The following is a 23,437-nucleotide window of genomic DNA, read 5'->3' on the forward strand; positions in this document are numbered from 1 at the left end:
AGCGCATGCGGCCCAGGCGCGCTCATGCAGGTAGCTGGGCAAACCAGGTACACACACACGGGGACGCTCACGCAGGGGACCCATCAGGAGTGCGGTGATGCGAGCCCTTTGTGCGGGCAGACGCCCACCCCTGGCCATGTCCCTGGGTCCTGGCGTGCACGGGGCTCTCTGGTCGCCGGCTGACCCACGGACCCGCCCTTCTGGACACCCAGTCCTCAGCGCTGGCTCTCACTTGCCCGTCACAGTCCAAGAACCTGACCCAGGAAGTGTTTCTGATGCTGGCAGCCAGCCTGGACCTGAAGCCCAGACCCTCCCCAATTAGGGCCCATCAGGAACCATCAGGACCCAGGACACGGGGGGCCTTCCTGCTCGGCCTCGGACAGAAGGCAGTGACATCGGTCCAGAGGGAGGGCCTTGTGCTGTCCTGGAAGATAGTGCCCTTGTGGCCCCAAGGATGAGTCATGGGTGATTTGGGGAACGGGGAGGTGGGGGTTGGGGGGGCCCGACCCTGGCTGCAGCCATGAGGTGCCTCCTGCTCGCCCTGGGCCTGGCCCTCGCCTGTGGTGTCCAGGCTGCCCACATCCCCCAGACAGCGGAGGGTCTGGACGTTAGAAAGGTATGGGGTCTGGGGTGGAGTGTGGGCTCCGGGGGCTGGGGTCCCGGGCTGAGAGGGGGCAGGAAAGCCTGGACCGCAGGAGTCTAACGCGGGACGAGAGCAGGCGACCCCCTGGGGGCACCGCCTGGTCCCGCAGACTTTGGAGGGACTTGTCTCCAGACACCTCGTCCCCAGACTCTCCCGTTTCCCCCTCCGTCCCAGAGCAGACTTGTCCTCAGAGGGTCCACACCCTGAATGGGGGCTGACTTAGGACAGTGAGGGGCCGGGGGGCAGGCAGAGACAAGGGTTGTTGCAAATATTCAAGGACCTGCCCCCTCCCACCCACATGTCCGTGCACAGTAGGTGGTGCCCAAGTGCACCCGGAACCCGCGTGTATCACACTTCCTGAGAGCCCTGGCCGTGTAGGAGACAGCCTGACCTGGCCAGGGTGGGACAGAGGGCCCACTGTGGGGCTGGCCCCCTCCCGCTCCCGGGGTACAGCGCAAGGTCCCTCCCCAGGTGGCTGGGACGTGGCACGTGGTGGCCATGGCGGCCAGCGACGTGTCCCTTCTGGACGCCGAGAGTGGCCTGCTGAGTGTGTACGTGGAGGAGCTGAAACCCACCCCCCAGGGTGACCTGGAGGTCCTGCTGCAGAAACGGTGGGTGTTCCCCACCACCAATGTGTAACTGCTCATCCCCAGGGCTGGGGTGTAGGGGGGACCAGGGCCCCAGGGATGGGGAATGGGGCTCAGAGGTCCCTGTCCCCTCGGAGCCCGGCCCAGAGCCGTGGGGCAAAAAGGCCATCACACAGAGCGGCCCTGGGGTCGGTGTGGGGAGAGGCCCGTGTGCAGGATGCTGGGCATCGGGGCCTGGGGGTTGCTGCCAGGAGTCCTGTCTGCCCCAGAGAGAGGGAGCTGGAGACTTGAGGAATTCTGAGCCGTCGTGAACCCCTCATCCTTGGAAGCGCTGTGTCCAAGCCCCACGTGGACGGGGTTAGTGATGCCCTGTGCCCTTGGCCTCCGGCCACTGGCCTGCTGAGTGCCGACCATCTCTGCCTGTCCCTCTGGGTCGCCTGCTGGGGTCCATGGAGGGCCAGCCGAGGCGCCCGCCTGCCCCGTGGACACTTCCCGGAGCCCAGCCCCTGTCTCGCTGCAGGGCTCATGAATGACCCCTTCCCCCGCAACCACCTGGCTTTTCAGGGAAAACCACGAGTGTGTGGAGAAGACCCTCATGGCCCAGAAGACCGAGGACCCTGCTGTCTTCACGGTTGACTGTGAGTGCCCCCAACCCGGGCCCCGTGTGCCCCCGGGGCAGCCCCAGCCCACACAGGGCCCCGCCCGATGCCCTGAGATGCTCACCATCCTGGCAGCAGGAGTCACCTTGAGTCTGCGGCCTAGAGCTGCACGCCAGCCCTGCCTCCTGCCCGCCTCAGAGGTCATTCTTGGGGTGACAAGGCCTGAGGCCCCCACGCCCTCCCGCCCTGTGGAGGGCAGGGGGCAGGCGTCCTGTGCACCGTGGGGGTGGGTTGGATGGGTTAGGTGGGCAGACACGTGGCCACCTCCCTGTTCACTGACTGGCCTGTGGCTCCTTAAAAATCTCCAAAACAAACCAGACCTGTGGGCAGGGGCACTGTGCATTTGCTTCTCTGATCTGGAACCTGCTTCTGGAACATTCCAGGCCTCACCCTCTGACCCCAGCCCTGGCAGCCTCCCTGGGACACACCCCTGGGCCCCCAGATCCAGCCCACCCCCTGCCCCTGCCCAGGGCCCAGCTACCCTCTCTCCAATCCACAGGGCCTCTCACCTCTGCTATTTGTCACAGTCTCTTTTCCGTATATATTTAACTTCATTTATTTATTTATTTTTGGATGCGCCGGGTCTTCCTTGTTGCATGGGCTTTTCTCTAGTTGCGGTGCAGAGGCTTTTCTTGTTGTAGAGCATGGGCTCTAAGGCACACGGCTTTAGTCTTTGCAGAGCGCGGGCTCTAGGGCACACGGCCTCGGTTGTTGCAGCATGTGGGCTGGTAGTCGTGGCTCTTGGGCTCTAGAGAGCAGCTTAATAGTTGTAGAGCCGGCTTAGTTGCTCCGCAGCCTGTGGGATCTTCATGGACCAGGGAGCGAACCCGTGTCTCCTGCGTTGGCAGGTGGATTCTTTGCCACTGAGCCACCAGGGAAGACCCCCCCATCCTCTTTCTGAAAGGCAGTGGGTGTGGCGGAGACCCCCTGCTCCTCACCTGCAGAACCTCGGGTCTGCCTGGGAAGGTGGCTGGACTCACCATCTTCCTGCTTCCAATCAAGCCGGGATGAGGACTCCAAGGATTCAGGGTCTCCCCACGCTCCCCCAGGTCCCCCCCACCTCTGAAAGACAGAGCCATCACCACCCTTCCTCTGGAAATACTCCCCCTTCTGTCTTCCACTCTTTGCAGTCCATGTATCACCCCAGACTCAAGTTCCATTCTGAATTATTTGTTGATTGCTCACAGACCTAGGCACCTATGCCCAGGGAGGGGGCCCACCTGGGATTTAGTGCCTGCGGGTGTGAACGAACGGATGGACTGACTGAATGGACGCCACTTGCAGGACACGGGAAGCGGAGTCTGCCCAAGCGAGCGGTAGGCACACAGCGGCTTTGCCGTAGCCTCAGCGTGTCAGAGCTGTCTCCATCTTGGCCCGAGTGCGGGAGGGGCCGGTCTCAGCTGGATGATGCTGTCGGAAGTGTCCTGGCTGGGGGCCCATCAGACTAGTGCTGCCAGCAGTGGGCTTTCTGCACCCGATAGAGAGGGCACCCCTGGGCGTCCGGAGAGGGTACTGCCTGTCCAGTGGCCGCCATGGGAAACAGCGCTCCCAGGCGATGCTCTGGGCCCCCCGACGGCTGTGGCGGAGGGGGTCAGCAGAGATTTCAGGCTCCGTTCCGGCCCCTTTTCTAGGTCACGGGGAAAGGAAGATTTCCGTGCTGGACACAGACTACAGCAGCTACATGATCTTCTGCATGGAGGGCCCACACCCACCAACGAGGGCAGCGTGATGTGCCAGTGTCTGGGTACGTGGGGACCTTGCAGCGCGTGTCCGGAAGGGCTGCGCCTCACCGAGACGTGACCCTTGGTGGAGCTGGGAATAAGGGGAATAAGGAGCACTCAAGATCCCCGACCTTCATGGCCTGGCAGCAGGAAGGGGAGGGGTCTTCCTCGCTGGCCCCCCCAGGACACGGGAGCCAAGGTCCCAGCCTCGGCCCCAGACCCTGGTGGTCAGATGTAGCTGACACGCAGGGGGCGGAGTGCTTGGGACAAGGTCTGGGACGGGTGAGCGGGCCGAGGCAGAAGGCTCAGTGGTCTCTCCCCAGGAGGAGGGGCTTTGCCTCCCAGTGGGCAGAACTGGCTAATATTAATCCAGCAGTCCTCTAGGAGGAGATTTTTAACTTCAGAACACTTTCAGATATGAAAGCAACTTTAAAGGGCAACCTTCTGACCGAAGTGAATACAGTGGCGAGGCTGCCCTTGCTCCCAAGGGGGCCGTGGTCACCGGGCAGTCGAGGCTCCTGGTCCTAAGTCAGCCCACTAGGGGTCGGGGGGAGACCAGGCTAGTGGGGCGGGGAGAGCCTTTCCTCCCGTGATGGTACAGACACCGCTGTACCGCCCCGGGGAGGAAGCGGAGAGGGACGGGGCTGAGGGGGCCGGGCAGGGGTCCGAGCCTTGCAGACCACCCTGGGAGGCGGGGCAGGACCAAGCTCCTCGAGCTTGTGATGCCTCCTTCCCGGGCTCACGCCCGGGTGGAGCCCTCGGGGTCTCTGGGCTCTCAGGGCTGGGGCTGCCTCGGGGCCTGACGCCCTGCCCCCACAGCCAGGACCCCAGAGGTGGACGACGAGGTCATGGAGAAATTCGACGGGGCCCTGGCCTCGCTGCATATACAGATGGTCCTGGACCTGCGCCAGGGGGCGGGTGAGCTCGGCCGCCCGTCTTCCCTCCCTAGGCCTCCCGGGAGGAGGGGATGGGGTGCAGCACCCCGTGGGGGGCCCCCTCTCCACCCGCTCCCCAGCTCCCTCTTCCCGGGGCGTCCAGTCCCTTCCTGACCCCCCCACGACTCCCCCTCCCCCACAGAGCAGTGCCACGTCTAGCTGAGCCCCTGCCGGCACCTCTGGGGTAAGCTGCCCACCCTGCCCCACGTCCTGGGCACGCACATGAGGTAGGGGGTCTTGGTGGGGCCTGGGATCCCCCATCAGGCCCTGGGGTCCCCCCTTGGGAATGGCTGGAAGCTGGGGTCCCTCCTGGTGACTGCAGAGCCAGCTGGCCATGTGCCCACTCTTGTGGGGTGACTCGTGTCCTGACCTCACTCACACACTGACCTCCTCCAGCTCCTTCTGGGCCGAGCTAAGGGCCAAGGTGGGGGCGCAGGAAGTGGGCACCTAGGGGGGTCCTTCTCCTGAGGAGGGGCCATCCTGCGCCCCCAGCCATGGAGAGGCTGGCAAAGGTCTGGCAGGTGCCCCAGGAATCACAGCGGAGCCCCATGTCCATTTTAGGGCCCGGGAGCCTTGGCCCCTCTGGGGACAGATGACGTCACCCCCGCCTCCCCCATCGGGGGACCAGGAGGGACTGGGACTGCGGTCACCCCTCCCGGGACCCAGGCCTCTCCAGGCCCCTCCTGGGGCCTCCTGCTCGGGGCTGCTCCTCCTTCAGCAATAAAGGCGTAAACCTCTGCACTCCCTCCTGAGTCTTTCCTGGACGATGGGCAGGGGGCGGAGGCTGGGGATGGCTCAGAGGGTGACGGCAGGGCCGCCGGGAAGGGTGGTGTCTGCCCCCCGCCGCAGCCTCCTCCGTGCCAGGGGCTGTCAGACGCAACCTCCCTTTACTGTTCACCCACCTCCGCCCTTGCAGGGCTGTGGAAACCTTATTTGCTGGTAGGGCTGGAAATCATACATTTTCATTTACGTTTCTTAACAAAATAGATTCCTTGGCCCCTCCTGCCCTCCCCGGAGGTGGGGGTGTCGGAGCTCCAGGGTGGAGGGGCCGCGGCCTGCTCTGCGGGCACATCCACAGGGAGAGCATCAGAGGCAGGACCACTGCCCCCGCCCTCTGAGAGCTCAGGGCCCCCTCCCCACGGGAGCCACGGCCAGGCTGATCCTCACCCACCAAGAGAGAAACGGGAGCAAGAAGCGTTCGGCCGTTTTGGCGTCCTAAGCCCCTGCACGGTGCTGACGACGCTTCTTTATCTCTGCAAGAGGCAGGAGGACGGGGCTGGTGGGACATCTAGCCACGTAACCCCCAGCCCTGACGCCCGCTCAGGGCTGGACTGGGCTCTAGGCCATTCGGCTCCACACCCTGGCTCTCAGCTGACACCAAACCCCTCCAGAGGGAAAGCTCCCGGGTGAAAATGATGAAGAGCAGGCGGGCCAAGACCTGGGCCCCGGGCGGTGGGAAGGACGGGAGCTCATTTCTCTGACTGCCCAGGGCAGAGGTCATCCTGGCCAAGTGCTGGAGGGGGCTGCAGGCCAGTCTGCTCAATGTCCTGCCATCACTGCCCCTTGTCTGTCCCCTACCTGTAAAGTGGGGTGCACAGAAGGGGCGACCCCGAGGGGCCTGGGTGAGGATGGAGGGAGAAATCAACCATCCTGCTCCCGGAGCAGCGTCCACACAGGAAGTGCTCCCTGACCACCAGCGGCCAGCGTGGTTGCCCCTCCACTCCTGTCCTGCTACCCAACCTTCTCCACCATCACCACCACCCAGCGGGGCCTCCGTCTCCCCAGACATCTGGGCCAGCCCAAGATGGTGTGACGTCTCCCCAGTGGGTACCTCCCGTCGGCAACACAGTAGTCCCAGTGACCATCAACCGCCGAATGGATAAAGAAGCTGTGGTCCGCACACTGCTGTATTTAAAACGCATAACCAACAAGGACCTACTGTAGCACAGGGAACCCCACTCATGTTACGTGGCAGCCTGGATGGGAGGGGAGTGTGGGGGAGAACGGATACTTGTGTATGTGCGGCTGATTCCCTTCGCTGTTCGCCTGAGACTATCACAACGCTGTTAATCGGCTATCCCCCAATACAAAATAAAAAGCTTTGTTTAAATAGAAGATGTGGTACATACATACAACGGGATGTTATTCAGCCATAAAAAATAATGAATTAATGCCACTTACAGCAACATGGATAGACCTAGAGATGATCATACTAAGTGAAGTCAGACAGCAAAAGACAAATATCATATGATATCACTTATTTGTGGAATCTAAAAAATACTGTACAAATGAACTTATTTACAAGATAGGAGTAGAGTCACAGATGTTAAAAAACAAACATAGTTAGCAGGGGGAGAGGGAAGGGATAAATTGGGAGATTGGGATTGACATACACATGCTACTATATATAAAATAGTTAACTAATAAGACATATTGTGCAGGACAGGGAACGCTACTCAATACAATTGCCTTATGGGAAAAGAATATTAAAAAGAGTGGATATATGCACGTGTATAGCTGATTCACTTTGCTGTACCGCAGAAACTAACCCAACAGTGTAAATCAACTAAAAATTACTGAAAACAACAAGAAAAACATAGTCGGTTGAAAGCAAGCAGAGCCCACTCTGGCAGAGTTTAATAGGAAACTTACCCAAAAGACCACGGGTGGCCAGACTCTCAATCTGGACAAGATGGTGTGAGCCCATCTGTCCCTGGTATTCCTCAGGGTAGTATCAGTGTTAGTCGCCCAGTCATGTCCAACTCTTGGCCACCCCCCAGGCTCCTCTGTCCATGGGGTCCTTCAGACAAGCATGCTGGAGTGGGTTGCCCTTCCCTTCTCCAGGGGATCTTCCCAGCCCAGGGTTCGAACCTGGGTCTCCCATGTTGCAGGCAGAGTGTTGACTGTCTGAGCCACCGGGGAAGCCCTCATCTCTCCCTGCTTCTCCCTAAATGCGTGTACACCCAACAGCAGAGCTTCAAATAGCAAGAAGCAAAGCCGATGGGCTGAGAGGAGAGAGAACAGACCCACGATTCGAAGTGGGGCTGACATCCCAGCCCCTTCGGGCAAGTGACCGAGGGGACAGAGTAAAACCAAATAATCAGTGATGATCTGCACCGTGCAACCAACCAGCAGGGCTTGACTGGCTCACACAGAACACTCCACCCAACACAGGACACGCTTCTGCCCCTCGCCGTGGACCGGTCACCAAGATAGCCCGTGCTCCAGACCCCACAGGTGAAGGCTGCCCCGGGACCCCACTTCAGATGCCAGTCGGAGCTGTTACCGGCACTCCGGGCTGAAGGGGAAGGTTCCAGTGACCCCCTCCTCGGGTTTGATGAATCTGCTAGAGCAGCTCACGGAGCTCTGAGAAACATTTTACTGACTTGGTCACGGGTGATTGATAAAGATTATACCTAAGGAAGAGCCGGGTGGGAGAGATGTGTGGGGCAAGGAAACGGAAGGGTTAGGAAACATCCGTGCCGGGGTACCACTCTCCCCGAGTCCCCACATATTCACCAGCCTTGTGAATGCAAGACACCTTGACAACCTTGACAGCACACCTTGTCCTCTGGAGTTTTAATATTTGTGTGTGCGAAAGTGCTCACTTGTGTCCGACTCTTTGCGACCCCAAGGACTGTAGCACACCAGGCTCCTCTGTCCATGGGATTCTCCAGGCAAGAACACTGGAGTGGGTTGCCACGCCCTTCTCCAGGGGATCTTCCCAAACCAAGGATCAAACCCGCATCTCTTGCATCTCCTACATTGGTAGGCAGATTCTTTAGCACTGAGCCACCTGGGAAGCTAAAGAAAATGAGGCCAGGACACAAATAGCAAATTATTCAAAACCAGCAACAGAGAAAAAATTCAGGGGAGAAAAAGGAACAAAGTTAAGGATGGCAGCACTTTTAAGAATGATTTTTGCTGGAAATTTTGGTTTTATACATTCCATGAGGTTAAAGAAAGTCCCTTCTATTTCCATTTAAATAAAAGGTTTTGTTTTGGCTGGCTTGTAACCAAAAATTGCTGTTAAACTCTAACAAACATGTTTTCTGCTTTGAGATAACCAAATCATTTTTCTTTAACGTACTGAGGTCGCAAATTGCATTAATACGTTTTATGAGATCAGATGATCCTTGCATTGCTGGGGAAAACAGTTAGTCACGATGGATTGTTATCCAGTGCTGATTTGATTTTCTACTCAAGCCCTGGGGTACATTTTCCACTTATATTCCAGGCAAGCTTTCTTATGCTGTTCTGTCTTTTCTTTTTAAACACCAGCTGATCAAACTCAAATGAGATGTATTTATCTTCCAAGTGACAGAGCTCAAGTCAAACATATTAGAAATAATATCATATGGATGTCAATTTAAAGAAGTGCTATATTCTTTATTACCAGCCTCTGGTTCTTTCCACAGAAGGAATTACTGCAGGAGCTATTAAACTAAAGACACCTCCACTGCTATATAAACGTTCCATGGTTATTAAAATAATTATACTTTTAATAATTGCATTATTCAGTTCAGTTCAGTTCAGTTGCTCAGTCATATCCGACTCTTTGTGACCCCATGGACTGCAGCATGCCAGGCCTCTCTGTCCATCACCAACTCCCAGAGTTTACCCTAGCTCATGTCCATTGAGTCGGACGGTGATGCCATCCAACCATCTCATCCTCTGTCATCCCCTTCTCCTCCTGCCTTCAATCTTTCCGAGCATCAGGGTCTTTTCAAATGAGTCTCTTCACATCAGGTGGCGAAAGTATTGGAGTTTCAGCTTCAACATCAGTCCTTCCAATGAATATTCAGGACTGATCTCCTTTAGGATGAACTGGTTGGATCTCCTTGCAGTCCAAGGGACTCTCAAGAGTCTTCTCCAACACTACAGTTCAAAAGCATCAATTCTTCTGTGCTCAGCTTTCTTTATAGTACAACTCTCACATCCATACATGACTACTGGAAAAACCATAGCCTTGATGAGACGGACCTTTGTTGACAAAGTAATATCTCTGCTTTTTATTTATTTATTTATGTCTCTGTTTTTTAATATGCTGTCTAGGTTGGTCATAACTTTGTTTCCAAGGAGTAAGAGTCTTTTAATTTCATGGCTGCAATCACCATTTGCAGTGATTTTGGAGCACTCAAGACTTTCCATGAAGTGGGTGTATTTGTAAATTCTGGTCACACAGAGTTGATTCACAACCACATTTCTTGCTCTGTGGCACCAATTTTTTCCCCAAGTCTCTCTTCTGAGCTCCGTGTTATCTGTTGCTGAATTTTCCAAGGAGAAGGCGGAGAATCTGGTTTCAGAATGTGCGTTTCCCTCAAACAGACACCGAACAGACCTTGCATTAGGACTGTCTCATCTGAAATACCCGTCCTGCTGTTGGCCGTGTTTCTGGGGTTAGAGCTATAGACCCCGCAGGGCAGACTCAAGGGTTTTGGCCCTGGGTGCACCTTTGTTCCCTGTAGGGGTAGAAAAGTCAGAGAAATATATTTTGTAGTCTTTAAAAAAGAATCTTTATTATTAGTGTTACTAAACCAAACTTGGATCCTCTCACCCACACTCAGTAAAGCCAGTCTCCTGACGCCAGGGTCATGGTGAAGAAAAGGGCAGCGTTTCCAAGCAAGGGGTCCTAGCCGCTAGTGCTCAGAAGACCTGAACTCCCCAAAGGCTTTCAGAGAAGGGTTTTTCAAAGGCAGGAGTGGGCTACAGGTATCTGATCAGCTTTTGGACGTTCTTCTTATCAGTTAATGCGGAGGTCATCGGGAGTCACCATGGTCAACCTTCTAGTTCCACCTGATCTGGGTCCCCCTGGCCTGTGGGCGGCATACAGTTACCTTCTTCCACCTGGTGGTGGGGGGTCTCAGTATCTGCAGAAAAACTCACAGGACTTGGCTCAGGATATTCTCCATGGCCCTTGTTTAGTTGCTAAGTCGTGTCTGACTCTTCTGTGACCCCGTGGACTGTAGCCCACCAGGCTCCTCTGTCCATGGGATTCTCTAGGCAAGAATACTGGAGTGGGTTGCCATAGCCCTTGAGGAGGAATTAAATATCCTGGACTTTGCTTAATGGCTAAACTATTACTTTATTTTCTTGTTTGACTATTTTCCTTTCTTCTGTATTTTCTCACTTCTCGGATTAAATGTACTCTTTGGAAGTGCGGGAAAGCTTAGAAGGCTGAAGCTTTTTTACAGACAAGAGGCAGGCATGTTTTACAGACATGGGGGTGGGGGGGAAGCCTGTTTTGGGGAGGCCCCATAGGGTCTTGCTCAGTTTCATTAGGACATTGGCAGGGTGCGGGGGCGGGGTGGACTCCTACCTGCCCCAGGACATCATTGACCATATTTTTCCTGATTTATTTGAACTACAGTCCTGTAAACAAACCTTCATCAAAACTCAATCACGCTCCCTCCTAACTCACCCACTCATGTGTCTATTCCTTCCACAAACACGGACCCTGCTGGGAGATGAATGAGCTCACACCCCTGACCTGGAGCAACTCTATCTCATCTCTCTTTTTTTGTGTGTTTTCTCTCAGCAGCTCCACCGTGCTTTTAAGAAATTAGGAGATGAAGAAGGAGTGATGACTAAGTCGCTCGGTCTAGTCTCAACTCGTTAGATCCAATCCAAACCACGTGTGTTGAGGCACGTATGTTTTGGTGACCTTCAGGAGGCTGTTGTGAGGATTAGCACAGTTGCCCAGGAAACAGTCACTGTTTTGGATGCTTCCATTAAGCAAGGCTCAGAACCGAGTCATCTGTAAGCACTCAGGTTTTGCAGTCCGGGTACCACACCTGTCTCATCTGTGCCCTCTTAGCCACTTCTTCTGCCACACTCAGGACCAGGATCTCACCTGCCCCTTAGATGCTTAGGCTTCAGCATGCGCAGAACTGCCTGGGGCTTTGTCATCAACAAGGATCCTGAGCCCCAACACTTGTGAGCTGAATCTCAGTCTTGGTGTGGGCCTGGTCACGGCTCGTTAGCTCCAAACTCCCCTCATACACACTGCTGCCGGAAGTCAGATCTAGAGAGACAAGGGCTGTTGCTGCTGCTGCTGCTAAGTCGCTTCAGTCCTGTCCGACTCTGTGCGACCCCATAGACGGCAGCCCACCAGGCTCCCCCGTCCCTGGGATTCTCCAGGCAAGAACCCTGGAGTGGGTTGCCATGTCCTTCAATGACCTCTTAATTCGTGATTGTGCTTTTAATAGTTCATCTAATGTGTATCTTAAATATCTTTACCAAGATAATCTTCTCAAAAATCTCCAACAGCTCCTTATTGTCTAGTGAATTAAGTAAAATGATTATCTGACTTTTTGGGCTTTCCAAAAATGTAAACCTAGTTAAAATTTTAATTTGTTCACTCCTAACCTACACAAAACGTATACAGAGTTATTTCATGTTTCTTAAATACGCATTATCCTTTTTGCCTCTAGCTTTGTTCATTCTGTTCCCTCTCCTTAAAATTCTTGTCAGTGCTGCAAGTCTATCTCAAATGTTTCCTCTTCCTTAAAAGGAGTATACTGCCTACATTTTCTTCTAGAAGTTTTAGTTTCAGGTTTTACATTTAAGTCTTTAATCCATTTTGAGTTTGTTTTTGTATGTAGTGTTATAAAGTAGTCTGGTTGGATTCTTTTGCATGCAGCTGAAGAGTTTTCCCGGCACCATTTATTGAAGAGACTGTCTTTTCCTTGTTGTGTATTCTTGCCCTCTTTGTGGTAGATTAATCAACCATTGTAATTGAGTTCATTTTTGGACTCTTTTCTGTTCCATTGATCTCTGTGTCTGTTTTCATGTCAGTACCATACTGTTTTGAGGACAGTAGCTTTGAGCTATAGTCTGAAATCATAGAGCCTGATACCTCCGGCTGTGTTCTTCTTTCTCAAGATTATGTTTGGCTGTTTGGATCTTTAGTATCTCCACATAATTCTTAGAATTATTTGTTCTAGTTCTGTGAAAAATGCTGCTGGTATTTTGATAAGGATTGCATTGAATCTGTAAAGCTACAGATATAGCCATTGGGCAGTATAGCCCCTTTAACAATATTAACTCTTCCAAACTGTGAGCATGATATATTTTCCCCTCTATATCATCTTCAATTTCTTCTATCAGTTTCTTTCATTGCACTTTTCTGAGTACAGGTCTTATACCTCCTTGGTTAGTCATTCCTCATTATTTTATTCCTTCTGATACAATTGTGAATGAGATAATTTTCTTAGTTTCTCTTTCTGATAGCTCATTGTTAGTGTATAGAAAAGCAACAGATTTCTGTGTATTAGTTTTGTATCCTGTCACTTTAGTGAATTCACTTGTTAGCTTTTTGGTGACATCTTAAGGAATTTCTTAAGAAAATGGCATGGTATGGCATGACAAGATGTCACATCATCTGCAAACAGTGATGGTTTTACTTCTTCCTTTCCAATCTGGATATCTTTTATTTCTTTCTGTCTGAGTACTGTGGCTAGGATTTCCAATACTATATTGAATAAAAGTGGCAAGAGTGGACATCCTTGTCTATTTTTCTGATCTTAGAGGAAATGCTTTCAGTTTTTCACCATTATTTATGATGTTTACTGTGGGCTTGTCATATGTGGCCTTTATTATATGGAGGTTTATTCCCTCTATACCCACTTTGTTGAGAGTTTTTATCATAAAAGTATGTTGAATTTTGTCAAAAGATTTTTCTGCATCTATTGAGATGTTTTTATTCTTCAATTCATTAATGATTTTTATTCTTCAATTTGTTAATGACTTCTATTCTTCAACTTGTTAATGTGGTATATCACATTGATTGATTTGCAGATACCTTTGTATCCCTGGGATAAATCTCACTTGATCATGAGCTTTCAATGTATTTTTGCATTCACTTCACTAATATTCTGTTGGGTATTTTTGCATCTATATTCATCAATGATATTGACCTAAAATTTTCTTTTATTTTGTAAAGTTTTTGTCTGGTTTTTGTATCAGGGTGATGCTGGCCTCTTAGAGAGAGTTTAGAAGCATTTCCTCCTCTTTGATTTTTTGGAATAGTTTGAGTAGGATAGGTATTAACTCTTCTTTAAGTATTTGGGGACTTCCCTGGTGAGCCAGTGGTTGAGAATCCGCCTTCCAATGCAGGGCACATGGGTTTGATCCCTGGTTGGGGAACTATTAATAACATCCCACGTGCTGCAGGGCAACAAGCCCCCAAGCTGCAACCACTGCAGCGCCCACGGGCCACACCCAGGGAAAGCCCGCACACAGCGTGAAGACCCAGCACAACCAAAACACGAAGTCTGGTAGGACACAGCTGTGAAGCCATCTGGTCCTGGACTTCCGCTTGTGGGAATTTTTCAAAAATTGTTGATTCAAAAAAAAAAAGAAATGGTCGATTCAATTTCATTACTGGTAACTGGTCTGTTCATGTTTTCTATTTCTTCCTGGCTCAGTCTTGGGAGATTGTACATGTCTAGGAATGTGTCCGTTTCTTCCAGGTTGTCCATTTTATTGGACATGCGTGGGGGCACATAGCGCCGACCAGTGAGACTCATACCGGCTTCCTGGGGCCAGGGTTGGACCCCCAAACAGCACGGCATCCTGGCCTGTGTGAAAGCCCGCTGACCCTGCCCAGCCCCACAATTTCACTCTGAGAGAAGTGATTTCTGGCTTCTGCAGTTACAGGCCCAGGACCTGACCTGCTCCTGAAGAGCAGGGGCTTTGGTGGGAGGGGGAGATGCTGAGAGCCGACGGGGGTCCAGGTCTCCTCCCAGGCCCCCCTCTCTGGGGCAGCTCCTGGAGAAGATTGTCCCCGTCTCCCTCCCATGTGTTCAGTGCCAGCTGCCCCGGGCCAGAGGTGCTTTATTTCCGTCTCTCTCTCTCTGGATGGTATTCTATGGAAGCTGAAGTTTCCTGGAAGTTATGAATAGCTTCGCCCTGAAGGGCACAGTTTGCAGTCACGGTTCACAGGAACTTGGGAGGCCCTGCAGCTCAGACGTCCCGAGGTTGGTGGCACCCTGATTTCCTAAGCTCGCTGGGAAACGGGGCGCTTGTTTCTCCCTGGCTGACCTCCCTCCGCCCTGCATCACCCAGTTCTGAGAGCAGAGCGGTGCTGGAGGGCACGGCCTCGCATCTGACCCCTGGGTCCAAACCACCCGTGCTGATGTTTGGGGGGCCACCTATGGGGAAGGGCTCCTCACTGCAGGGGTGCCCCCTGTCCCATCTGAGATCAGAGGTCCCAGTCCAGGCGTCGAAGGGCTGAGCTCCCTCCAGAGGCTCCAGGGAGGGATCCTTGCCCCCCCCGCCCCCCATCTCCCCCCCGCCGCCTCCAGCTCCTGGTGCCGCATTCTTGAGCCCTGTCTCATAGAAGCCTCACTCCAGTCTCTGCCTCTGTGTTCACACGCCTTCTCCCAGTGTCCCCTCCGTGTCCCCGTTTTCTCTCACAAGCACACCGGACATTAGATTAGCCCCCGTTCCAGCCTCACCTGAACGGCTCACATCTGTAAAGACCTAGATTCCAGACAAGATTCCATCCTGAGGTTCCCGGTGGACGTGAGTTATGGGGCCACACCCTTCAACCCCATCACAGCTTGCGGTTCGTCACAAAACACGGAACCTGGGGTTTATTGTAAAACCCCGGTTCATCATGAAACACTGAGCTTCGAGGCTTGTTGCAAGAATTAAAGGTGCTAATACAGGTCAGGGCAAGGACTGGAGCTGTCCAGGCCTCCTCTTTCCATCACAGCACCCCCGCCCCTGGAGAGGGAGGTCTGGGGGCGGCCGGGGGTCTGCTCCTGTGGGTGGGCTCTTTCCTGGTACAGTCACCAACAGTCTCTCCTCTGGGAAGGAAACCAGAGGCCAGATAGCAAGCTAGAGCTAATCTAGGAGACCCCTGGGCCTCCACCCAAGATGCTGACCAGGCCAGTGGGCCCCCTGGAAAGGCCCTATAGTCCAGGGGGGAAACAGGGGCTGACCAGCCAGGCCCCCACTATCAGGAGACACCCCAACCTTGCTCCCGTTCCCCTACCCCAATACGCCCGCCGCACCCCTGAGATGAGCAGTTTAGTCACTTAGAATGTCGATTGATGGATTTTGCACCCCTTTGCTAGAGGCACAGGGCACCCACAGCCCGCCGGGTACCGATGCCCATGTGGACTCAGCCAGGAGGACTGTCCTGCGCCCTCCCTGCTCGGGCCCCCTCTGTACTCAGCCACTCACCCAGCACCGACATTCCCATCGCTCAGCTCGCTGTAGCCTGAGGGTGTGGAGGGAAGTGCCCTGGGAGATTTAAAATGTGGGAGGTGGGAGGTTGGGTCCTGTAGGCCTTCCCACCCCACTGCCTGCATGGAGCCCCAGTGCCGCTTGGCCTGGCCCCACCCCAGGGGTCAGGTCACTTTCCCGTCCTGGGGGTTATCACGACTGTTGTCACTGTCGTTGCCGTTTTTGCTACCCTAAATGGGCAGCAGGTGCTTGCAGAACCCTCAATACTGACCAGGTTCCCCCTCGGAGCTCTACCTGAACCCCGAGTCACCCTTGCCCCAGCCTGCAGAGGGTGGGGTGACTGCAGAGATCCCGTCACCCAAGGCTACGGTCACATGGTTTGGAGGAGCTGGTGGAACCAGGCGGGACCACAGCCTGCCGGGAAGCCTTGCCCAGCAGAGTGGGGTGAGCAGAGCAGGGGTCGACGGGGAGCTGCCAGGAAGAGCTGCCCGCAGGACAGGGGAGAGGGGAACAGGTGACGCGGGCAGACGGCCACTCCCTGGCCATGTCCCTGGGTTCTGGCAGGGGTGGGGCTCTCTGGCCACTGGCTGACCCACGGCCCACCCTCTAGGACACGGCCGTCCCCAGTGCTGGCTCTGACCTGTCCTTGTCTAAGAGGCTGACCCCGGAAGTGTTCCTGGTGCTGGCAGCCAGCCTGGACCCAGAGCCCAGACACCCCCCTGCACCGCCCCCCGCCTTCTGGGGCCTACCAGGAACCGTCCAGGCCCAGAGGGGGCCTTCCTGCTTGGCCCCGGATGGAAGAAGGCCTTCTATTGTTCTCGTAGCGGAAGCCCCCTGAGGGCCCGAGGATGAGCCAAGGGGGATTCTGGGAACCGCGTGGCTGGGGGCCCGGCCCGGGCTGGTTGGCCGGCCCTCCTCCTGTATAAGGCCCCGAGCCCGCTGTCTCAGCCCTCCACTCCCTGCAGAGCTCAGAAGCGCGACCCCAGCTGCAGCCATGAAGTGCCTCCTGCTCGCCCTGGGCCTGGCCCTCGCCTGTGGCGCCCAGGCCATCATCGTCACCCAGACCATGAAGGACCTGGACATCCAGAAGGTTCGAGGGTGGCTGGGTGGGTGGTGAGTTGCAGGGCGGGCAGGGGAGCTGGGCCTCAGAGACCAAGGGAGGACAGAGCAGGCTGTGACGTCTGGGGTTCACATCAGCCAGCTAGAGCCACCTGACAAATCCCCCGCCAGGGCGGCTTCAGTGAGGCGTTTACTGTCTCGCATTCTGGAGGCTGGAAGCCTGAGATCCAGGCGTCGGCCGGATTGGCTTCTCCTGAGGCCGCTCTCCGGGGAGCAGACAGCCGTCTTCTCCCTGTGTCCTCTGTGCGCCCTGATTTCCTCTTACTGTGAGGTCACCAGGCCTGCTGGATCCGGGCCCGCCTGCACAGCCTCGTGTGACCTTGGTCATCTTTTTAAAGGCCGTGTCTCCAGAGTCATGTGTTGAGGTTCTGGGGGTTAACGGGACACAGTTCAGCCCCTAAAAGGGTCGCTCTGCCCCTCAAATTTTCCCCACCTCCAGCCATGTCTCCCCAAGATCCAAACGTTGCCACACGTGCAGGGGCTCATCTGGGTCCCTCTCTGAGCTCAGAGTGACTCTGGGGAGAGCATTCCTCAGGGTGCAGAGTTGGGGAGGTTGTCTCAGGGCTGCTCAGGCTGGGGTGGGACAGAGGGCCCACTGTGGGGCTGGGGGGCCTGGGGGCCTCTTCCTGCCCCTGGAGTGCAGCTCAAGGTCCCTCCCTAGGTGGCGGGGACCTGGTACTCCTTGGCCATGGCGGCCAGCGACATCTCCCTGCTGGACGCCCAGAGTGCCCCCCTGAGAGTGTACGTGGAGGAGCTGAAGCCCACCCCCAAGGGCGACCTGGAGATTCTGCTGCAGAAATGGTGGGCGTCCCCCCCAGGCATGGAACCCCCACTCCCCAGGACTGTGGGCCCTCCCGGGGGTGGCGTGCAGGCAGGACCAGGGCCCCAGGGCTGGGGAAGGGGGCTCGGAGTTTCCTGGAACCCCTGGAGTCCACCCAAGGCTGCCCACCCAGGGCTCTTTTTTTTTTAAGCTTTTATTAATTTGATGCTTCAGAACCTCATCAAACAAATGAACATAAAACATCATTTTCGTTAACTTGGAAGGGGAGATAAAATCCACTGAAGTGGAAATGCATAGGAAACATACATACAGTAGGGCAGGTATTCTGAATTTCCTCTTAGGTTGAGGATTACAAATGCACTTGAGCAACAGAGAGGCATTCTCATCCTTTCTAGTCTGAACACCTCAGTATCTAAAATGAACAAGATGTCATGGAAACAAAGCAGCGTGCGGAGAGGCCCATGTGAAGGCCGCTGGGCGGCTGCAGGCCTGGGTCCTCGGGGCCCAGGCAGTTCCCATTACCAGCCCTGTCCACCCTCAGACGGCGGTCAGAGTGCAGGAGAGAGCTGGATGGGTGTGGGGGGCAGAGATGGGGGCCTGAACCCCAGGACTGCCTTTTAGGGGTGCCTGTGGTCAAGGCACTCCCCGACCTTTTCTCCCTGGCTCCATCTGACTTCTCCTGGCTCATCCACCCAGTCACCTGTGGCCCAAGAAGTGACAGTGGGTGTAGCCAAGGCTGGTTGGCCAGCCGGCCCCTATGCCCACGCCACCCCGCTCCAGCCCCTCCTGGGGCCGGCTTCTGCCCCTGGCCCTCAGTTCATCCTGATGAAAATGGTCCATGCCCAAGTCTCAGAAAGCAGCTGTCTTTCAGGGAGAATGGCGAGTGTGCTCAGAAGAAGATCATTGCAGAAAAAACCGAGATCCCTGCAGTGTTCAAGATCGACGGTGAGTGTCGGGTCCCTGGGGGACGCCTACCACCTCCCGGGGGCTATGGGCAGGTGCAGGGGGCTGGCGTCGGGCCCCGGGATGCTAAGGGGCTGGTGGTGATGAAGACACTGCCGGGACACCCGCTTCACTGGCCTCCCCGCCGCCTGCCCGGGGCCTTGGGGCAGGTGGCTGTGGGCAGGTCCCAGCTAGGCAGGTCTGACTCCCCAGGGTGACACCCGAGCTCTCTTTGCGGTGCTCGGGGCCCTCAGGCTGAGCTCAGAGGCACCTGTGCCCTCCCAGGGGGAACCGAGAGCCACTGCCCTCTCCAGGGGTCCAGGTGCCCCGTGGCCCCCAGCCCACCCCACGGGCTCCTTCATCTCCTGGAGAAGAACTCTGTCCGCCCTCGCTCGTTCACTTGTTCCTCCTAAATCAGAGATGAGAAAGCTTCGAGGGGGGTCGGGGCTCCATCAGGGCCTGCCCTTCCACCGGGCAGCCTGGGCCACGTCTGCCCTTGGCCCCTCAGGGCTCACTCTGACCGGAGGCCCACACGCTGACTGATGCCAGGGTGCCCGGTCCATGGTCTCCAGTGCCATCCGGCTGCACTGGGTTTGGACGCTGTTCCTGCCCCCAAGCTGCCCAGAGACCGCAGGGCAGCTGGGGCCACCTGCTGGCCTCCATCAGGGCGAGCCCCAGCTCCCCCCGCTCAGGGCTGCCCCCCCACAATGCCCCCGTCCTTAGGACGCACCCCTCCTCCCTCGCTGGGCGGTGTCCAGCCCCACCCGAGATCAGGGGGAAACCCTATTTCTTGAGCACTCCGGTCCCTGGGGGAGGGGGGCCTCAGACTGAGTGGTGAGTGTTCCCAAGTCCAGGAGGAGGTGGACGGTCCCTGGCGGATCCAGAGTTGACAGCGGGGGCTTCCCGGGCCCCATGCGCCTGGCAGTGGCGGCAGGGAAGGGGCCGCACCATTTCAGGGGTAGAGGATGCCAGAGGCACTCCCCACCCTGTCCTCGCCGGGTGGTGACCCCAGCGGAGCCCTGCTGGTTGTGGAGGCGGGGCTGGGGGCTGACCAGCAACCCCTCTCCTGCTGGAACTCACTTCCCTCCCGTCCTGGTCTCTTCCAGCCTTGAACGAGAACAAAGTCCTTGTGCTGGACACTGACTACAAAAAGTATCTGCTCTTCTGCATGGATAACAGTGCTGAGCCCGAGCAAAGCCTGGCCTGCCAGTGCCTGGGTGGGTGCCGACTGTGCCCGCCCGGGGAGACCAGCTGTGTGGTCCTCGCTGCAACGGGGGGCGGGTGGGAGCGGGGAGCTCGATCCCCAGGAGGAGGAGGGGGGTTCCCAAGTCCCGTCAGGAGGGAGTGGCCACTTACCGGGACCTGGTCTCCTTGGGCCTGTGGGTGACTGGGGACGGGGGACAGACACACGGGCTGGGAGACAGGTGGGCTGCGGGGCTGTGACCGGTGCGACCATCTCGATGGAGCCAGCGGTCGCTATGAATCTAACAGCCTTTGTTACCGGGGAGTTTCAATTATTTCACCGAATAAGAACTCAGGCACAAAGCCATCTTTCAACTATCACGTCCTGAAAACAAATGGCAGGTGACATTTTCCATGCCGTAGCAGTGCCACGGGGCGCTTTCAGGGCCCCTGTGCCGGGCGGGCTTGGGCACTGGGGAATGGAGGCTCCTGGCCTGTCAGCCAACCCGGGGGAGGAGGGGACCCAGACAGCCAGAGGTGGGGGGCGGGCTTTCCCCCTGTGACCCTGCAGACCCACTGCACTGCCCTGGGAGGAAGAGGGGGGACTGGCCAAGGGGGAAGGGCAGGTGCCCTGGAGAGCAAAGGCAGACCTGCAGACCACCCTGGGGAGCAGGGGCTGACCCCCGTCCCGGCCCCACAGTCAGGACCCCGGAGGTGGACAACGAGGCCATGGAGAAATTCGACAAAGCCCTCAAGGCCCTGCCCATGCACATCCGGCTCTCCTTCAACCCGACCCAGCTGGAGGGTGAGCACCCAGGCCCCGCCCTGCACCCGGGGGCAGGAGGCCACCCAGCCCAGGACGACCTCCTCCCATGGTGACCCCCAGCTCCCCAGGCCTCCCGGGAGGATGGAGAGGGTGTGCAGGGCCCTGAGATGGGCCCCTCTCCACCCCATGCCAGGGCCCTCTTCCCGGGGCGTCCAGTCCCTTCCTGACCCCTCCTCGACTCTCCCTCCCCTACAGAGCAGTGCCACGTCTAGCTGAGCCCCTGCCGGCCCCTCTGGGGTAAGCTGCCCGCCCTGCCCATGTCCTGGGCACGCACATGGGGTAGGGGGCCTTGGTGGGGCCTGGGATCCCCCATTAGGCCCTGGGGTTGCCCAGTGGGAATGGCTGGAAGCTGGGGTCCCTCCTGGCGACTGCAGAGCCGGCTGGCCGCATGCCCACTCTTGTGGGGTGACCTGTGTCCTGGCCACACTCACACACTGACCTCCTCCAACTTCTGGGCAGAGCTAAGGGCCAAGGTGGAGGTCCAGGAAGTGGACACCTCAGGGGGAGGCTGGGGGGTCCTTCTCCCAAGAAGTGGCCATCCTGCACCCCCAGCCGTGGAGAGGCTGGCAAGGGTCTGGCAGGTGCCCCAGGAATCACAGGGGAGCCCCATGTCCATTTCAGGGCCTGGGAGCCTTGGCCCCTCTGGGGACAGACGACGTCACCCCCGCCTCTCCCATCAGGGGGACCAGGAGGGACTGGGACCGCGGTCAGCCCTCCCGGGACCCAGGCCCGTCCAGGCCCCTCCTGGGGCCTCCTGCTCGGGGCCACTCCTCCTTCAGCAATAAAGGCGTAAACCTGTGCTCTCCCTCATGAGTCCTTCCTGGACGACGGGCAGGGGGCGGAGGCCGGGGACGGGGTGGGGAGTGGTCTGGCTCAGAGGGTGACGGCAGGGCTGGGAGCCAGGGCATCTGCATCACAGCCTTGTGACATCCGGGGGCCCACACACATCACTTTGAAACTTTCAGGAACCAGGTAGGGACTCGGCAGAGACACCTGCCAGTTAGCTTGGAGTGTTCAGCCAACACCCAAACTCCACAAAGGACAGGAAGCAGAAAATGGCTGTCTCTTAGTCTAATAAATATTAATACGAAAACTCAAGTTGCTCATGGATCAAATTCTGCCCTTTTACAAATCCAGCTGCTACTGTCGTCAAACTTCATGTACCCAAAACTCACTGGTCTTTTCCGTGCTAAAATGAAATAGAGAGATTTCCCCAGGATAGAGGAGCTGAACAAAGGAAGTCACGGTTAGAAGGAAACTTGTTCTGCACACACACATCTGAGCATCACAAATGGAAAAGAGGTATATAGCAACAGACGCGGGGATTTTTTAAATGATAAGAATAATTTACACATAACATAGTATGCACTCATATTTATATATATACGTGAATGCTCACTCAGTCGTATCCGACTCTGGGACCTGTGGACTGTAGCCCTCCAGGCTCCTTCTGTCCCCAGAGTTCTCCAGGCAAGAATACTGGAGTGGTGGACCATTTCCTCCTCCAGGGAATCCTCCCGACCCAGGGATCGAACCTGCGTCTCCTGCATTGGCAGGCGGTTTCTTTACCACTGAGCTGCTAGAGAAGCCTGTGTTACTGTCTGTGTCCCACTTAATTACCAAAGCTGCTCCAAGAAAAACCCCCTATGCCTCTGAGCTTCCCGGCCTGCAGGGGGTGGTGGGGGGAGACTGTGACCGGGGAACACTCCTTCCGCTTCAGAACTCCAGGGCCTCGTGACCCATACTCCTGCAGACAGCCCAGTAGTACTGCTTTTCATGGCTCACTATCTTAAAAAAAACTGAAGTCTATTTTGTGACTTCACTGCTGTAACTTCTGAACACCCAGAGCGATGGACGGCCTCCTCCCCAGGCCTCAGGTGCTTCGGGGCGCCGGCCTTCACCCACGAGTCCCCAGACACATGGGGGTGGCCCCGCCTCCAGGGAGCTCATAGTCTTCCCATCGTCCTGATCAAAGAGAGAGAGATCAATGACTTCTTAGGAGCAGCAGACACCTGCAGGACACAGGTTCACCAGACCAAGCTGATCCTTTTGAAGCTAAAGACACACGGCTCTCAAAGGTTTTCTCACTTTGAATCTGGGTTTAACGCCTATTTGCCCCTTGAGAGGGAAGGCACTCATGCATGTCCCCAGGACAGCCGCTCGGTGGCATTCGAGACCACTTAGTCTTATCTGACCTCACCCTGGGATTAATTGGTCCAAACTGTACAAAAACCTTGGTGGGAAATTTCATCCCAGAGGCTCAACCATCCTGCTTTTACTACCCTGATCTTTTTTTCTTTTATGTGTATATATATATTTTTTCATTTTTTGGCTGTGCTGGCTCTTCGCTGCAGTTCAGAGCACAGGCTTTCTCTCTAGTTGCAGTTTGAGACCTTCTCTCGCACAGTCTCTAGAATGCATGGGCTCAGTAGCTGCGTCGGGCAGGCTTAGACGCCCCTTGGCATGTGGGGTCTTTGTTTCCTGACCAGGGATCAAACCCGCCTCCCCTAGACTGGAAGGCAGATTCTTAACCACTGGACCACCAGGGAAGTCCCCTACCTGCCTGCATCTTAACCTAGAAAACTGCAAACGCAGGAAGATTCAGAGCCTCTATAACTGTTACAGGTGAATCTGGTTAGCATCCTCTGCCAGTCACCTGCAGTGGGGCAAGCCCGCTCTCCACGATGTGCCAGCCCCACGTTAACCAGATGCGTCGACTATAATCCTTTCTGACTTAGGCTCTGATGCCTTAGCCTCGTGACTGTCCTGGGTCTGCTAAGCCTGGGCAAGCCCAGTGACCGCCACATGAGAGCCATGTGGGTGGGGCACCCAGCTCAGAACCTCAC

At 56.0% G+C, this 23,437-nt stretch overlaps 2 protein-coding genes across 2 annotated transcripts; both read left to right on the forward strand.

Moving 5' to 3' along the window:
• The first annotated feature begins 520 nt into the window (after window positions 1–520).
• LOC122442533 (beta-lactoglobulin-1/B-like) lies at window positions 521–16,579 on the forward strand. Its single transcript, XM_043470385.1, is given in 8 exon segments — window positions 521–616; window positions 1,115–1,254; window positions 1,795–1,868; window positions 3,521–3,586; window positions 3,589–3,633; window positions 4,430–4,528; window positions 5,624–5,841; window positions 16,352–16,579. Coding segments are annotated over 8 exon segments (966 nt in total).
• Window positions 16,573–21,394, forward strand: LOC122442311 (beta-lactoglobulin). The gene is made up of 7 exons (XM_043469980.1): window positions 16,573–16,831; window positions 17,522–17,661; window positions 18,513–18,586; window positions 19,690–19,800; window positions 20,466–20,570; window positions 20,787–20,828; window positions 21,213–21,394. The coding sequence occupies exons 1-6, from the start codon at window positions 16,736–16,738 to the stop codon at window positions 20,801–20,803; spliced, it is 543 nt and encodes a 180-aa protein (XP_043325915.1). The 5' UTR covers window positions 16,573–16,735; the 3' UTR covers window positions 20,804–20,828; window positions 21,213–21,394.
• Window positions 21,395–23,437: the final 2,043 nt, after the last annotated feature.

The sequence above is a fragment of the Cervus canadensis genome, chromosome 5 (assembly GCF_019320065.1).
Source record: "Cervus canadensis isolate Bull #8, Minnesota chromosome 5, ASM1932006v1, whole genome shotgun sequence".
Lineage (NCBI taxonomy): Eukaryota > Metazoa > Chordata > Mammalia > Artiodactyla > Cervidae > Cervus > Cervus canadensis.